We start from the raw sequence: 19047 nt of genomic DNA on the forward strand, positions 1-19047 counted from the left end.
ATAATATTTGGTTCAATGTTCTTGCGTGTGTTAGATGAGAGTTTTAGGTTTGTGAGTCGTTCGCTTGATTTTGAATCGCGATCGTTGAACTTGATCCCACGGCTGTAACTTCTGAAGTAGAGCGAAAGAGCGAAACTGTCCCCGTAGAGGATCGGAACCCCTACCTTTGCAAATTTGTAGCTTTTATGTCTGTTCTCACATGGTTTTAAACTCCATCAAATCAAAACATTTTTGTTGATTCTAAAAAAACACATACTCTTTCTCTAACATCTTTTATATCTAATCTACCATGTTGGATTTTGGAAAGGAGGTGACTTTAGAGAATTTGAGTGTTCCATGTCTCATTTGGATTCAACTTTTGGTCTTGCTTCTTCTTCTTGCTCTTCTCTTTAGCTTCTCCATTATTGCTTTAGATCCCACTGCCTCCACCACTGAACAACAACATCAACCCTCCAACTACCACTCCACTGCTGTCACCAACCGTTTTCAGACCACTCGGGTACACCCATTTCCTTTTCTCTGTTTTTTCTTTTACCCTTTTGGATTCTAATGTTTCCCAACAAATAAAGATGTCATCTTGCTCCTTTAACCTCTTCTTCTTCTATGTTTTGACCTTTCTGACCAAGCTCAGGGTGAAACCCTGAGAGATCTTCTCAAAGAAACAAATCTCAGATTCCGGCTTTGTCTGGTTTTTGTTTTCGTAGGTTCTTTAATGTCATGCTGGATTGTTGAAGTTCAAATTATGTTTCTGTTATTGGTGTTTTCTTCTGATAAATCTAGATTGTTGATCTTTTGGACTCCTCCCATTGTTGTTTCAATTGGATTTTAACTACCTTTAGTCTTTACACTGTTCTGTGAATTTGGAAATGGAGGATTCTGATGTGGATCAATGTGGATCAGTGACATGTTTGCAGCAAGTATGATTCTAGGTTTTATGAATAAGAAAGTTCTAGGTTGGTACGTAGCAACTGTTTCTAATTTGGAGAAGAAAGCAAGAAACTAATTTGACTACAATGTTTTTATGTTTTGAATTATGATAATCAAAATCCCACAGAGAATTTTCAGCCCACCCTTCGGTCCCCCCCTTATTTTTATGCCGAATTTGTTATCTTTCTGCTAAATGCGATGTTTTTAGACAAATTTCAGATGTAATTTTGTGAGTGTTTTTAATGTTGTTCTCTTGTTAAACATGGAACTTTACCTTAACAGTCCACTCCCTGAAAGTTTTTATGAAATAATCAAGATTAAATTCTAATTTTGTCTGAAAACCAGTGTTTGTCAACCACTGTACCAAGTTTTTCTTGTCTGATTAACCTTTTCATCTCAAACAATAAATATTCAAAACATATATAAATTCAAAATAGGCAATATTTTGGCCAGCAGAAAGATTGTGATGGCTTGAAAACAAGGTTCTCTTGCCACCAACCAAAGTATATCCCTACACCAATTCAAAATTGGCTCTTCCATGTTCTATTCATTCATTTCATTCCACCGACAATATTTACTTAGTTCTGTTGTGTACATTTAATTTTCAGTTGGTGTTGAAAAGCTTTAATATTACTTAAAAAACTGTACAGTCAAACCTGGTTGGTTTCTGGAAGAACCTGTTAGCAATTTCTAAGTGTGAGTCTAAGTTTTATATTAGTTACAAATGAGAAAATTCATAAACTTATTGTCTTAAAGTTTTTGTTAAGAGTGATATCAATGTTTTATGTGGGTAGACTCAGGTCTCATTAATGTTTGTTTTCTCTCCCTCTCTGTAAACCTAACACAAGTGTAATTTCTTCTTTGCAATTAGTTCCTGCATAATGTCTTCTTTATTTTTCCTTTTTGCTGAGAAGTAGTATTTGTTATTTTAGGAGTGTTGAATGAATATCCTAAGTAATTGAATTGAATTGAATTGACATGAGATGGTAATGCTTTTGGCAGGAAAATGAAAGTATTAAAGGTGAGATAGTAAGCAATGGAAGCAGAGGAATTGTGAGAGAAGAGACTGCAGAGGGAGAAGCTTCAACTTCATCACTATATTTTCTCCACCCTTGTTATTATTTCAACTTGGCCAAAAAAGCATTCCTCAAATGTCTTGGCCAGGATTCTACATCTGATCATCCTTCAACCCTAAAACCTAACAAAACTAAACAAACTTGATTATCTTTATTGTTATTAATATCAAAATTTAGTTCTCATTTATTTGACACTTTTTTCCTTTTTATTTTTATTTTTTCGGCTCCTACATTTTCCACCAATTAGAGTAACGCCGAGTAAGTTTCACTCTTTTGTGGGTAATGATTCTTCCATGATTTTATGAGAATTGAAAATACCAGCAAAAGTTTGACTTTAGATAATCATAATTTGACGCATTATTTGGAGATACTTTTCATTCATCATTTTGATTATTCTTAAATCATCATATTACATTACTTAAAAAAATTAAAATATATAATTAAAGTTTAAAATATTATTATTCTTTGCCTCATAGATGCAAATGGAATGAAAGATAAGAATAGTGTCTTTATATTGTTTGTTTGAGAGAAAAAAAAGTTGGATCCACTAAAAATATGTATTATTTTTAAAATGAAAGGTAAATGACATCTCTCTTTCTGTAACATAATTTTTAATAAAATAATAAGTAAATAAGTAAGATTGTGTGAAATATGGCTATTTTATTGAAGAATGTATTTTAACTGTTGTTAATTTTTGTTATAACTTATTTATTTCTTTCCGCTTTCTTCTTTTTGCAACTACTTTTTTTTCTTGCTTCAATCCTTCTAAAATATACTTCTATTTCTGTTGTTCTGAATCTTATTTCATTTTTTTTTTATTTTGTTTCTCTATATTTCTGTCAAGGATGAAAGTAACAGTTGCACCTATACAATTAATTCGGCAAAAGTAAGGAACAACGGGAAGTGCATTTATGAGTTGTTTTATTTTTTCTTATTCAATGTCGTATTTTTGCTATACTTGTTTAGTTTATTTTATTTATAATAGTTAAACAAAAACTCATTAATTATATATTTTTTTCATTCGTCTCGTTTCACATAGAAAAAAAAAAGAAAGAAAAGGAGTTCTCTAGACATGTTGTTATATTTATTTATCAAGTATTTTTTTATGTCTTTTAAAAAAACATCAAGATAATTTTGTATTGTTTTCATTACTTAATAGTCAAATATTAAGTTATGACACATAAGTTTTTATTTTTTTTATTTTTTTGCATTTATAGATAATGTTGGAAATATAAGAATTGAAATATTATATCTTATTTGATTTTTTACATTCTTACGTTCTAACTCATTTAAGTATTTTTATTCTTTTGTAAATACTTTTGTATAACATTTTATATAAGAACATTAAATAAAATCTTATTCGATATATTTTACTCTCTTTTTATGATCGTGGTTTATTTATCAGATTTATATTTTGATAGTTATGTTGTCTATTATAAATGAATCCATAAATACATGAATCAGAAGGACAAATATGAAAATTAGTTTTAATGTGATTATTAGTAATCTTTAATCTTATTCATCATAATCTATAATACATTTAAGTCTATGTCTAAATTCAAATTATTTATAGTTTTATTATATTTTTTTTATATGATTTCATCCATATGATATGTTATAATATTTTATGATATACAATAAAAAGATATTTTATTCAAATTTAGAAAAAAAATATTTAAAACATTTAAAATATTTTTGAATTTCAATATTTATTTTTAATAATTTTTAAAAAATATTTTTTAACTCTATCAATATTACTTTTATGTTTTTAAAATTAATAATGTTTTATTTGTTATGATATTGAATTTTATCCTATTATTATTTGATTTTCAAAAATTTAAAATTTACATAGTTACATTTTATTTCAAAATATATGATAAATAAATTAGATTACGTTATTTTATTATAAAAATAAATTAATTAATATTGAGATCCTAAAAAATTGAGTAAAAATGACTAATGACTATTAGTCGATGGTGGAAGACGACGGGAGAGAAATTTTATATTAGTATAATATAAGATGATCAATATTTTTTTTAGTATTAATACTTTTAACAATTCATGTCTTATTAAATATACATGTTAATAACCAACTATTCAAATTAATTGTTTAATTTTTAAGAAATAAGGAGTAAACTTTGGCAAGATCATCTAACAAAAATTCGTCACATAAATGTTTTTTATGTCTACATCAGACCACAGGCTATATAAAACAAATCAAACTAGGTCAACATTTCCACTAAAACCCATTTATTAAAAAATGTTTTACCCTAAGTTATTACAAACATTTCATGTGTAATTCGTGGATCAATTTAAATAAACATAAAAAATATTTATTATTATTATTATTATTAATTATATGATAATATATTAAAATCACATATATGTTCTAATATGTCTTTAGCATTTATAAACTTAGTTTATTTGAATTTGATTGCTATAAAAATAATTATTTGTATTACATTTTCCTAAATTTAATTTTTTCTGTTTACATATATAGATATTTGTTTTGATTGTTATTAAATATTTCTTTGTATTAATCTCTCACTAATTTGTAATTATTATAATCTATCCCTAAATTTTATTTCATGTTTTAAATAACAGTTATTTTAATTTGTCGAGAATTTGATATCAAATAAAAACAAAATTTATATTTATGTAAAGAGAAAAACTAAAGATTTTTTTGTTAACAATAAAATTAAAATCTATTTAATTTACAAAGAATTATGAAAATATCTAAATTTAGTTTATTTACGTCGATTTATTTATCTTTATAATTTTTTAGCAGATAAATTTGTATTAAAAATACTATTATTTTATCACAACCAAAAAACTTCAACTTATCTCTAATCCTACAACTCTTCTTTTTACTCCTGAAAATTTTCTCTCTTTGTTTTATGTTAAATTATTGTTTTTGTTTTTGTTAAATTATAGCGAGACAAACCCGTAAGCATCTTTCTAAGTAATCACACCATTTAAGATAAATAAATGTCAAAAACTTAAATGTTCTTTTAAAGAAATAGATACTCAAATCTAACAAATTACAATATTATAAGTAAGACATAAGGACATAAAATAACACATAAAAATAGAAAGGGGATGACTTTTGTTGTAAAAGGCAAATATTATTTAATTTGCAAGTCGAAGAAGTTTGATGATTGTATTTAAGATTTGGTTGTGGTAATTTTGTTGACTTCGAAGAAAATATCTCATATGAATACATTTTGATTGAAAAAAAAGTTGAACAATTAAATTGTGTACACAACCAATTGTATACATCATTTAATTTTGTACACAATCTAATTTTGTATGCAGATTATAATTGATTGATTATATTTTTTTATTGAGACAATTTATGTTAAATAGTCGTTTCTATATGATAGACTTTGGTAATACCTTTGTTGTTTTTTGCATTCAGATTTTTTCGTGACATATCACATGATATTGTTTATTTGTTTTAAAGAGGATATATTAATAAAATCCTCAAACGATTTAACATGCATTCTTAGCATGTGCTTCACTTGTTCAAAAGATGATTATGTATTCTTTTTGGAGGAATTATTTGAAAAAGGGACAGGAAGAGATGGAAATGATTTGAGGTGAGCTTGAGATTGTTTCTTTTGAGAGATTTTGAGGTGATTTTGGAATGGATTAGTGAGTGAAGTTTGTGAAAGTTTGTAACTAAATTACTCATATATTACAAACAGTTTTAATAAATAAAAAGTTATTTTACCAAATTGTCCCTAATGTTAAAAGTAATGTAGAATATTATATAAATGACCTATAACTATTTTTTAAAATCTTATTTGGAATCGTTGTAAGCATGTTGGGAATAGTTCAATAGTTGGTGGAATCGTTTCAAAAACACATGCAACTCATGGAATTGTTCCATACTTCACGGAATCGTTCCAATAACGCATCGTGGTGGAATCGTTCCAACCACCACCACGCATCGTTCCATTAGTTTCGATGCTCACATTGTGCTTCATTGACTCATTTTTTTTGTCTCACGCTTGCACAACACCATTACCATGGCGTCTTCACCATTAGCTCTATCTAATGCCAAAGACACACCTAGGGCCATGACGACATACATACATGCATGTTTACTGAAAACGTAATTATGATTAGGATAATTTAGTAAATTTCACTACATAAGCCTCTCATCTATCTCATTTAGTTAACATAATGACTTTTGGAAGGGATTTTGCTAATCATCGCTCGCCATCCCCTACCTCACCCATAAAAGAACACGAAACTTACCTTCTATTCCTCACCCTCCTAATCATTTTGCACACACGGTGAATCTATGCAAAAGAACACAATGTAAATCTCAATGTTTTCAAAAATGATAATGAAAGATTTTAAATGAAAAAAGTCCCACATGTTTGTGCTATTGGTAGTTTAATGTATGTTGAAGTTTGTACTCGTCCCGATATTACTTTTGTTGTTAATTCTTTAGGAAGATACTTTAGCGTCATAAGATCACATGTTGATCCATAAGAAGTTTGATTAACCTTAGATAAATGAATATTATTATTCTAGTTTTGCTGGTTGTCCTGATGACCAAAATTATACTTTCGACTTTTGTTTTATGATGTTAGAAGAAGTTATTTCTTAGAAAAGTGTTAAGCAAACTCTTACTAGTACCTCTACCATGGAAGCAAGATATGTTGCTTATTATGAAGCTACTTGTCAAACTTTGTAGATTAAAAAATTGATTTATGATTTTCAAATTGTTGAAAGTATTTATATGCCACTTATGATACATTATGAAAACACTATTTCCCTAAAATCAACAAAAGTTTCCCACTTCAGAGTATTTTGATATAAATTTTCTGTTGGTTAAAAAAAAGTTTTTGATTTTCAAATGCAGATTGAACATATTGCTACAGAATACATGTCAACATACTTCGTTATTAGAGTTTTTTCAAAATCATGTAACTCGTATGAATGTATTTAATTTTTTCATGTACCAAATTATTGGAACATGAAATTTACACTTTATATTATTATGATTTTCATGAAATGTAAATTTATCAACAACATCATTTTCATTACATATCTTTATTTTTTTTAATTGTTAATTGTCTTATTCAAATTATCAAATATGTAATTAAACAATTATTCAAATTTATTATTTTATTCTTTTAACATAACTTTCATTATGTCCATACGACACTACATAAAAGACAACTCAAAATAGGTCAACACTTCCACTAAAACCCATATATCAAAAACTGCATCACTTTATCTAGAGATGTCAAAATGAGTTTCAACCTGTGAGCCAACCCGACTCATCACGGGTTCGAGCCGGGTTGGGTTGAGAAAAATTCACCTTTTTTAAAAATTGGTTGAACTCAACCCGACTCACTTAATCCACGGGTTAAATGAGTTCGAGCCGAGTTGAAGGTGGGTTGGCCCACTTAATCCAGCAACATTTTTTTTACAATTTTTTAAAAATTTTTAAAAATTTTTCTTTTAATTTTTTTTAATAATTATTTAATACTCCTATTATATTCGTTCACAAATTCATATTTACTACTCCTATTAAAAACATTTTAGGTCTAATTGGTTGACGAATTTAAATAAATATAGAAAATGTTTATATTATTATTATTGTTATATCTAATATATTAAAATCACACATTTATTTTCTAACATGTCTTTACCATTCATAAAATTAATTTATCTGAGTATAACAAAATATTTGTTTTACATTTTCCTACATTTAAAATTATTTATTTTGGTTTATATATTCCATGAGTTTGGTTTTGGTTGTTATTAAATATTTCTTTGTCTTAATCTCTCCCTATTTTGTAATTACTACTCTCTCTAAATTTTATTTCAGGTTTTAAATAACAGTTATTTTAGGTATTTTAAGTTTGTCTAGATGGGTGGATGTTTGAATGTACCATTAACACTGCTGAGGGTTATTAGAATTTGTCACTTTTGCTAAATTCAATATCACAAATTATATTTATTTAAGGATGAAAAACTAAACATTATTTTATTATAAATAAAATTAAAACTTATTTAATTTACAAAAACATGAACATATTTAAATTTAGTTTATTTATTTATCTTTACAGTTAAGGAGGTTGATTTGTACAAAGGATCGAACTTATAAATTCATATCGAAAATGTTATTATAAGTTTTACTCTTTATTTAACTTAGTTTGAATTACTTTTCAAACTATATTTTAAATAAAGTTATTATATTCGACCTTAAAATAGTTTATCACATAAAAACTTAAATTTGATTGTGATAGAAACTTTATTTTTACTTCAGTTTTATGTTAAATTATTGGAAAATAACTCAGTAAGCATATTTATATAAGAAATTAAACGTATAAAACATAAATGTTTTTTTTTAAATAAAGAAAACTCAAAATCTAACAAATTATTTAGACATAAAATAGAACTTAAAAATAAAAAGAACATAAAAATAAAAAGGGGTACGAAGAATAGCTGTGTGCGTTGTTTTCACGCCTCACACCCTCCCTATAAAATCTCTCATATTTATTCACTTATTTATGATTTATATTTATTTTTATTTTGTGCGTGTCTCTTCATTTGAATCTGGATCCAGCGCCTTCTATAGTCTCTATTTGCGCACGCACGAACCAAACCCAAACCCTATTTTTCTTTCTCTTTCTCTCTCTCTTCCTTCGTTTATCTTTCTTCCTTGTTTGGCGTCAGCCATAGATTACGCATTGCACAATGAAGAAAGGGACTAAGAGGAAGGCGAAACAGCAGCAAGAAGCCAAACAAGACGCAGCCGAAGACAACACCACCAAACCACAACCTCGAGCTAAACGAGCCAGGTCCTCCAAGCCTCAATCCGAGCCTGAGTACTTCGAAGATAAGCGCAACTTGGTTAGTGAACAACTTCATCTTCATCACCGTTTCAATGCTTTCATTTCGATTCGGACCGTTTCTTCAACTGAGCATTCTCAAGAATGGGATGAAACGAATCTTTTTGTTTGTTCGGAGGAAACGATTTTTTCGGTGCTTTGTCTTTCTCGTGTTTTCGTTTCAGTTTTAGTTCGCTATGCTAACTGTTTAGCTTGGAAGTGGCTATGCTAACTGTTTAGCTTTTTCTTTCTTTATTTATTTATTTATTTTGTTGCGTTGTGTTGGCTGTTGGTTTCACTGATGGAAAATGGGGTTTGGTATTTTGGATTCTGTAGGAAGATTTGTGGAAGGAAACATTCCCCGTTGGAACTGAGGTTTGTTTGTGTGTTCAATTAATTTATGGAGTTTTCTTCGTTTATGACCGTGCCGTGTTTCTTGTTGTGACCGCTTCGTGTTGTAATGACAGTGGGACCAATTGGATACCGTGTATCAATTCAAGTGGGATTTCTCAAATCTAGAAGTATGGTTGGATTGGGCTGATTAGGTTTCTTGTTAGTGATCTGTTTTTCAGTAAAGTTGAACTGATTTATTTGATTAATTGCTGATGGTGTTGTGATTTGGGGGTATGCTTTCAGAATGCGTTTGAAGAGGGTGGCGTGTTGTATGAGAAGAAGGTTTACCTCTTTGGTTGTACTGAGCGTAAGTGGTTTGCGGAGTTTATTCTTTTTTGTTGATTTAAAAGCGACTGATTTGCTTGGTGTGCTATTTCCCCTTAATTATTTGGTTGTTCATCATCTTACGATGACTTTCTGGCTGCAGCTCAACTCGTCATGTTCAAAGGGGAAAGCAAAGTTGTCTGCGTACCTGCTGTAGTAGCTGTAAGTAGTTAAAGTGCACTGTCTACATGTATCTCGGCACGAACACTCTTGATTTTGTTTACCAATATCATTCTTGCTTCTGAGTTTTTTATGGAAAGTGGACTGTTTGATTTTACCATTTTATGCTTCTTGTTTATTTGATTTGTGAGTATTTTTTTTGGGGTGTGGTTCTTTGGTGACTTTAACACGTCCTTAATGTTTTGGGTGTTACTTGGAAGTGCAAGTTCATTGAATGTGCTCTGTTGCCCGTTTTATGGCATGGAGAAACCTTGTTTTGATGATTTGAATGTTTGCATTTTTATTTTAACTTTGAAAATATTTCAACGTCATTCTGCAGGTTGTATCACCTTTCCCACCATCTGATAAAATTGGAATAAACTCAGTCCAAAGAGAGGCTGAAGAGATAATTCCCATGAAGCAGATGAAAATGGACTGGGTTCCATATATTCCCTTGGAGGATCGGTATTAATCTCAATTAGTTTGTTTTGGTGGTTTCTTTGGAATTTGTTTATGAAACATTGCTTCTTTGTCATCTCTAAACTCCTTCGTACGATTTTATGTCTTAAACAGAGATAGCCAAGTGGACAGGCTAAAATCCCAAATATTTATCTTGAGCTGCAACCAGAGAAGGTACAGCTCATTATTTTTTGCTCTTGTTTATATTTTTGTGTTCTACCGCTTGTTTCAGATCTTCTAAATGGGTTATTCTTGGAGAAACTTGGATTTTGACTGTTTTAGGGCATCCAGCTTAATTAATCCTGTTATTGTGCTCTGACTTTTCTCTAGTTATTTTGATTGTCACCACTTTTCACTTCTCCAAGTAGATTTCTTAAACTATAAGTCCATCGTGTTAAAATTTGTCTGGTGGTTGCATCATATTCTTCTTCCGCATCTGCATGCTGCATAATACTATCTGTAATTTTTTCAAGTAGTATGAAGAAGTCTTCAACTTTTTGCATGTTTTTTCCCCTATTTTTACCCTCTTGTTGGTGACCTGCGTAAAGCATTCTGTACTGTCTAATTTTTCATTTAGTTTGGTTTCAGGCCTTCAGTCCACAGTCCTCTAAAAATATGTAGCATTTAAATTATAGTTATTTTGAAAATTTATTTACTCTGCCTTCTTTAAAAAGTGATCTATTGTTATGGTTGTCATTTTTATTTATGATCTTTGCTCATGTAATCTCTTCCAATTGACCTTGATATAGCTTATATTGATATGAACAATTTATCTTACCCATGTTGTAATCTGCTTTGCAGGTCTGCTTTAAAACACCTGAAGTTGGATAGATTAAAAAAATATGAATACTGCTTGCCTTGTAAGTGTACCGGTTTTAGAATATTGAAATTGTTTTTTTAGTATATTATGTATACTGATTCTACTTCTATTTAATTGGAGGAAGATGATGGAATTTTATTAAACAAGTGAGAATGATGGGGACTTATAGACAATGCTATTTTTCTACTGATAAAAAATTGATGCTTCATTTTGTTCAATGCATAATGATTCTTCAACAGATAGTGTTAATGTTCCTATTAGGATAATTTGTTATGGACTGGTTTTCTTTCTGCAGATTTCTATCAGCCATTTAAGGAAGATGAGGTTGAACAGAGCACTGAAGTTCCTATAATATTTCCTGCTGAGCCAAAGCCGGTAATTGCATTGTAGACAACTTTTCCCAGTGAATCAGTAGTGTTTGGATTGTTTGGGATATTATTTGTATGATATGGTTATATAATTACCTTTCTAAATAAATTTTTGGTAAAAAGATAGGCAGGTTATTGCCCTTTTTAATTTTCTATTTTGTATATGTTTACTTATGTATTGCTTTTATTTATGCAGGTCTTCTGTGAATTTGATTGGGAATTAGACGAACTTGAGGTAAAAATTCACTTATGTGTAGTTTGGAACATGTCAGACTAAGCCCCAGCTAGCTGTTGCAGTTTTAAAATTAAATTCTTAGTTATTTTTCTTTTACTACTGACAATCCTATAATAGCTAAGTTTCACGAAGCTTGACATTATTTTTTCTGAAAATTTAAGGGACCATTTTGTATGAGAAAATAATTTTGTTTTCTTATGTTTTTTAATTTTAATTAAAAAAAATGCTATTTGGCTTCCTGTTTTCAAATATGTGTAAGAAATTGTGAAAACAAGTCAGTGTTTCTCATGCAAATCTTTGAAAGTAAGAAATAGTAATCGTTTCACATACAAATATTTAAAAACAAGAAAGTGAAAACAATAAATGAAAGTAGACAATTTTTTTTTCCAAAAACCAAATTACTTCTAATGTTTTTTGTTTGTTTGTCATTTTATACTTCCTAGTGTAAACTCTAAACTTTTGCATCTTGCTATGTTACTGAATTCGAGAATCTTGATTCTGGAATGTAGGATTGTATGCGTTTCAAGGCCTCTTACACTTATTTATTCTATATTTTACAGGAGTTTACCGATAAACTTGTTGAGGAGGAAGAGTTAACAGAAGATCAAAAGGATGCATTCAAGGTACCAAATTATTGAAGGCAATTAGTTAACTCATAATTTCTGGGTTTTTTAAGTAAGAAGTTAGGTTGATACTTTTTACTTTTTTTAGGAGTTTGTCAAGGAAAAGGTTCGTGAAGCAAAGAAGGCTAATAGAGAGGTATGTTGGTTCCGATCATATTGTTTTTCACTTTACACTTTCTGCTTTTTTACTTATTTTACCTCTTTTAGGCAAGGGAGGCTCGGAAAAAGGCCATTGAAGAAATGAGTGAGGAAACTAAAGCTGCATTTGAGTCTATGAGATTTTACAAGTTCTACCCTGTTCAATCTCCAGATGCACCAGATGTATCAAATGTTAAGGTGGGTCTTCAAGCATTCGATTATAATCTTTTTTCTCTTGTTAAAAGCGTATATTCATCAATAATAGGATTTCAGATGGTTAGTGCATGAAATATCTTCCTTTTAATAAAAAAAGATAAAATTGTAATGAATAACATTAATGAATTAAGGGTACTCAATCCTCAACTTATAAGTTAAGGAAACCCCTACAAAAAAAACGTTGGCTTTACTCCAATGTTGAAGCACATTGCCTAATATTATGTCAATGTATCTGCTCTACTATTACATTTATTTATTTTTTGCTGCAAATGTCTTGTTTGATCTTATGTTATTAGCCTGTTCGCTGAAAAGGGGTAATCCCTATGTTGGAAATATTCAAGTCTTCTAATACATTGAAGGAGGGGCGCCTTCACAATGTGTGTATCAGTTACGGAAACCCCTTTAAAAGACCGCATTATGCCAAACGAGAGGCCAATTACCTAACCTCTTTTGAAAGTAGCAGCTCTACTACTTACATTATTTTCTATTTCTATTCAAGCTGCGAATGTGTTATTTGATCTTGTGGTATTTAGTTTATTATCTGAAAATTGAATAATTTTAATACCTATAGCCAACCCAATCCAAACAAAGCCATTGTTCATTGGGTTGGATATTAGGTTTTGGTGGTGAATCCAACCCATCCATTACGATATATTTTAATTTTTTTTGGTATTTGCACATGTTTTATGAAAACAAAGATTCGGAAAAATCACACATTAAACACCATTTTTACTTCCTTTCTTGTCCTGGTCTCCTTGCCCAAGCATTCCAAGTTAGATCTTTAATGGAGAACCCATCCATTGGCCTTATATTGTAGACTTCCATGTCATTTATGAACTCCTTTTTTTACTCCACTGATAAACTTATCATACACTCAATTTTCTTTATAATATCCAGTTGATGCAAAAAGTTTAGACATTTTTTTATTTGTTATTTTGTTCGGTTTTGGTAGAAAAATAATAGATCCCACCCAAATTATTTTAATCGGTTTGATATTGAGTTTAGTGAAACACTATCCAACCTTACTGTACCCTTGAACACTCTTACCTATTGAGAAAATAGACTAATAACAATGCGTGCATTAAGGGAGAATGGTAGCCGTTTTAGGGTTGCCAACATAAATTTGTGTATATCAGTTTGGGAAACTCTTTTAAAATGACCGTGTGCTTTAAACCAAAGCAGAAGGCTATTCGCCTGATATTTTTTTGAAGTAGTGGCTCTCTAGGTAGCCGATAGTGCTTGTTATAGCTACTTACTATCGCGGTGGAGTGGTTCGGAGTGGCACTGTAGGACAATGACAATTTTATCGTTTCGTGTTTTAAAGTCACAGCTGCCATTGCTCCAGCGTGGCTACTATTTCATTCTTTTCTTTTAATGATGCAAACGTCTTGTTAATATTAGCTTATTCTCTCAAAACTGGTAATTTCTATAGTGGAACATTGACGAGAGTGGCTGGCATTTTGAGGGCTGTATGTACATGTGTGTATCTACTAGAAAGCTATCTTGGAAGTAGGTATTCAATTTCTCATTTCAACTTTGATGGATTGTTAAAGTGAAGGCGTTGATGAGGATACTACTGGCTATACTATGTTTTGAAAAATCAGCTGGCTATTCGATATTAGAGTTATAAAATCATTGAGCTGTTAGGTTTTTTTTCTTCTGTGGATCCTTAGTTCCTTTTTGCCTTTTTCCCTCTCATCAGCATGGTTCACATTGAATTTGGTACTTAGTACCTTCTTCACTGAACAACATAACTTTGTGTGGATATATTCATCATGGTTAATAAGAGTGAAGAACACAACTTTAATGCACGTTCAATTTCTTGATTAAATTATTTCTCTTTGTACTTATACCACATAACTTTGTGTGGATATATTATTTTCATCATGGTTAATTAACTTCAATGAAAGTTGTTGAATTTCTTGATTAAATATATTGTCCATGTACTTATAATTTATAGAATATCCTTATCTTTGTTTGCAGTCTCCATTCATTAACAGGTATTATGGAAAGGCTCATGAGGTTCTGTGATTGGCAGCAAAACTTGTTTGGCCTAACACAAAAGATGTTTTGTTTATTATGAATGAATTTCAGGAGGCAACCCCCTGGTGCCCCATCGAAATTCCATTGCCAGTGTAGTTGTCTAAAGCGACATACAATGTAAAACTGTAGATCAGAGATCCTAGGTGTTGGAAGGAGTATAGACATGTTTCTCGTTTCATTGTTGAAGAGAATTCCAGAGCTTCTGGAGCTGCGACTTGCGTGGCTGTCGGATAATTCTTTTTCCCTTCAAAGTTAGATGTACGACAGTTTTGATTATGAGCTAAATGAAGAAATTAATTCATTGCTGTTTGGTCCAATTTAGCTTTTTGTGATTGCATGGTAGCTTCTATGGATTTTTCCTAGAGCAATGTCACTTGAATAAGGTGAGTTCATAGTTCCTGTTTGCCATCTAGATTAAGTGGTTGATTCTACGCAAGTTGCTATAATTTTATGAAACTATTAAAATGTAGTTGAATTTATCTTGTAACATGGTTGCTTTACTTTATCTAGTTGTGAAAATTGATCTCCGATACTAAACTGTAGTGCAACGTTAATGTGATTTCTCTTATTACAACAGTTATATATTCTTGGTTGGGGAACATGATTATGATAGAATTAAAGCTGTGCCTGAAGTTATCAGCGGGAAGCCCAAAATAGCGTAATAACTAATTTCAAATTAACATTTTATTTTGTTAGTGATAAATCTAACGCCAAATATAACGTACAAATTTGATAAAAGAAAAAAAATTGATTATTTTATTATTCCCACCAATAAATTCAAAGTTCTTCGTAGTACTAAGTTTATCATCTTCAGTTACAATAAATATGTTAAAAAAGTAATCAATTTAACTAAAATTATTTTTAAGTGATAGATCTAATTGCAAACGTACCAAAAGAAAAGTAAAAATAAAAATAATTAAATTGGTGATTTTCTCAATTAAAACTAAAGATAGTCAATTATTAATTAATGTAATTCAACCATGAATCAACGAGAATAATTACATATAAAAAATTAATTATATTGATTCACACATATTCTGAAAGAAAAAAAAAACTTTTTATAAAAAAAATTATTGTAAATTAGTTACAAAATTAGCCCAAAAAATTACTCGTCTTACGTATATATGATAGATATTAAACTCAAATTTAGTAATACTAATTAAACCTGAACAATCATGCTAATTAATCCACGTATTCGTGGTAGAGTTAGGTATAGAAATCAATACGTCAGTTCTATAAGATGAGAGATTAACTTCTGTTACGATTAAAGAAAATTAATCTACATAAAATTTTTGATAACTAAACCTTTTAACTCGTCTTTTAAAACCTCATGTGAGTACTCATCTTTTAAATAATTATTAAATGAACCATTATCGTACTAATTAATTTGCCATAAACTAGTTAGACTAAACATTTAACGTACTTTTAAAATAGGATAGCTTGCATTTAATGTACCGAACGTCACCTATAGATAAAATATACAAAATAAAATGTTTAACTAATTCTCTACTCCAATTTGACATATTAAAAGAGTAATTATTCTTTAATAGCATAATAGAACATGGCAGCTCACACTATAATTCATAAAGAAACCTTTAGGTGATAATAAATACTTCTTCTATTTCAAAATATTAGTTCTCGTTAGAGTTACAAGACTTTATGTTATTTGCAATGATTTCTTTTTTATCATGGTTTAGATATACTTTTTGTTGTTGCTAATATTATATCTATCTTTTATGTTTTTGTTCCTTTACATTTTCTAGTTTAATTTGAACAATGGACAGTAAGCAACAACTCTTATTTTGCACTTTCTGAATTGTCCATTTCATTTTCCCCTCAGTTTGATCTCATCAAAAGAGTTAAATGGAGATATATAGCTGCGAAAAACTTGAATTAACCTGAGATATTCATTGATGGAAACGTGACTCTGGTTCATCAGTACTTCATAAAGTTGCAGTACTTTTGAAATGACGAAAAGGGTACAAAATTAAGATTAAGTCCCCTCTTCAACAGCACGAAGAAGGTGAAGTCCATTTTCTTTTTCCATCACAATCTTCTACCGTACGAGATACAATCTTAGAGCGATATTCTCTTTCTTCAGACAGCATATGTAGGATCAAAGGTACGTTCAAACTCCATCACGATTTTATCTTTAAAAGATATTTTATGAAAAAAATAAAAAGTATTTAAACTGTATTTAACAAAATACTGTGTTACATATATTCGTTGTTATATATAGAGAGAGTCTTGAAGCGTGTGAAATGTAGCAATAAACGATGAAGTTGTTAACTATATGATATGATAGATCGTAATAAGAATATTATTGATATTATATATGATATGATATGAAATGGGTATGGTTGTGACATCTACCATTCAACCCTATAACGTAGGTTGGGTGGCATCATTCTGTTACCAGTGGAATCTTGATCACCACTGACCGCACTTTGAGCAATGACACTGTTGATGGAGGTGTCTCTATAACCATTGATTCCTCCAATATCTGTGAAGCTCTTCGGAGGAGTTACTTGAGGCCCCACGGAATAGAAGGCAGCACCGAAAGAGTTGAAGTCTGGTTTGGTTGCAGCAGAACCATCATTGGTTTGATGAGTCGGAGAGTGTTCTTGATCTTGTTTGGCCATGGAACTCTTTTCTCCCTCAGTTTCCCTGTAGTTGTTGAGGTAGAGCTTCAAGGGTCCAACATAGTTCTCAAACCCTAAGGTTGTCATGGCCCAGAGAAGATCATCACCGTTGATGGTCTTCCTCTTTTCCCTCTGGCACTTGTCGGAGGCCTCACCGGTGATGAAGCTGATGAACTCAGACACACACTCTTGAACTGTTTCTTTGGCTTCCTTGGAGATTTTTGCATTGGCCGGGAGTGCCCTTTTCATGATGCGGCTAACGTTGGCTATGGGGAGGAACCTGTCTTGTTCTTTTGAGGAGCTGTCTGAGATGTTACCAGAAGTTGGACTTCCCACAGGACTTGTTGTTGTTGCTGTTGTTAATGATGTTGTTGTCTGGTTTCTCTTCCCTGTCATGTTGAAGAGGTAGAGAATGGAATAGAGTGAGTACTTAATAAGCTAAACAATTCAGATTCTGAGCTTCACACTTTTTTTCTCCCTATGTGTGTGCAAGTGTGAGTGAACAAGTTATGCTTAGCTTAGGTGCTGCATGCGGCCTTTAATAAGGGAACAAAAGTTGGGGGATATAAAATGGAAAAGTGGAAGAAAGGTGCTGCTTTTTCATGTCGAATATTGGAAGAAAGTAAAGGGCGATTGATTAATCGATGATGATGAAGAAGAAGATCACAAAAGGGTGCTCTTTTATATCAATTACAAGGACCCCTTTGGTCATATATATAATTAAAATAAATGAAAACAACTTTCAAATAACAAAGGTGATTAATTAGACCAGTTTTGTTATACATATATGTGTTTTGAATAAAATATCAAACAGATAGGGTCGGCAATGTTGGTTAAATAAATAAATATCATTCTGGAATCTTGTGTAATTGGTGATGTGAGAGGTTAATATTATATAGAGATTAAAAGGTTTTTGATGAAGGGAAGAAGAGAAGCGACAGAAAGGTTCAAAGTTTAATATGGAACTTATTCATGAGTGTAATGCGGTGGATTAAGTTCAAAGGTGTGACATTGGTGTTTTGGAAAAGGAAAAATGTTTCGTATATGTCCGATCTCCGATCTTTTGTTGATGTAATTGGAAATAAGAAAAGATGTTTTTTTTTTTTTTTTATAATGAAAGTATCAATTTAAATTTCACGCGAATTGAAAAATTTAGAAAAATACAAAGATCAAAATTTATAAACTTATTGTATTAAACATTGAAAATAATATAAATTTTTTATGTTTTCTTATGTATTGTTAGGTTAGTTGCACTTATTAGGTTTTAACAGGGGATTTTACTGAAAAAATATAATATAAATAGGATTTGAGTCTAAGAATATAAGACATTGACGTTATTCTCAATTCAAAATTTTAAGATAATAAATTTATGAGTCTTTATCTTTGTATAATATTCTACTTTCTCATTTTTAATCGATATAATATTTAGACTCAAATGTATTCTTACCATTATAGATCATACTCATGTCTCTCTTTAGTATTATATATGTTTGACGATGATTATTTTTTTTTTCGAAAGACCGGAAAAGCAGTAATTGGAAGAAGGTAAGAAAATGATGAGAGAATGATTATGGTAAATTGTTTGGAATTGTTAATGAGAGCCCATAACGTGATTATTCGTACCGGTGCATATGTTATTTGTGTACGGCTTTTGAAAAAGGGGCTGAAAAAGATGAAGCAATGGGATATATGCTTTCACTTTGCCATGCTTTTGTGTTGCTTTGTCTCACTGAGATTCTTCCATATTGCAGTACAGTATCATCTGAA

General features: G+C 30.4%; 3 protein-coding genes across 3 annotated transcripts; 2 read left to right on the forward strand and 1 right to left on the reverse strand.

Moving 5' to 3' along the window:
* Positions 1–205: 205 nt before the first annotated feature.
* On the forward strand, positions 206–2197 carry LOC114177964. Its single transcript, XM_028063589.1, has 2 exons — positions 206–499; positions 1930–2197. Exons 1-2 carry the CDS (start codon positions 290–292, stop codon positions 2146–2148), a joined length of 429 nt encoding a protein of 142 aa, XP_027919390.1. The 5' UTR covers positions 206–289; the 3' UTR covers positions 2149–2197.
* Positions 2198–8558: 6361 nt separating this feature from the next.
* LOC114179256 (protein HEAT INTOLERANT 4-like) lies at positions 8559–14955 on the forward strand. The gene is made up of 14 exons (XM_028065523.1): positions 8559–8882; positions 9197–9235; positions 9328–9381; positions 9497–9560; positions 9681–9739; positions 10077–10201; positions 10310–10369; positions 10997–11055; positions 11311–11390; positions 11580–11618; positions 12179–12241; positions 12330–12377; positions 12449–12577; positions 14579–14955. Exons 1-14 carry the CDS (start codon positions 8727–8729, stop codon positions 14624–14626), a joined length of 1023 nt encoding a protein of 340 aa, XP_027921324.1. The 5' UTR covers positions 8559–8726; the 3' UTR covers positions 14627–14955.
* A 1985-nt stretch (positions 14956–16940) lies between these two features.
* On the reverse strand, positions 16941–17946 carry LOC114176437 (nuclear transcription factor Y subunit B-1-like). The gene has a single exon (XM_028061479.1). It carries the CDS (start codon positions 17674–17676, stop codon positions 17008–17010), a length of 669 nt encoding a protein of 222 aa, XP_027917280.1. The 5' UTR covers positions 17677–17946; the 3' UTR covers positions 16941–17007.
* Between the last annotated feature and the right edge of the window lie 1101 nt (positions 17947–19047).

Source organism: Vigna unguiculata, chromosome 3, assembly GCF_004118075.2.
Source record: "Vigna unguiculata cultivar IT97K-499-35 chromosome 3, ASM411807v1, whole genome shotgun sequence".
Taxonomy (NCBI): Eukaryota; Viridiplantae; Streptophyta; class Magnoliopsida; order Fabales; family Fabaceae; genus Vigna; species Vigna unguiculata.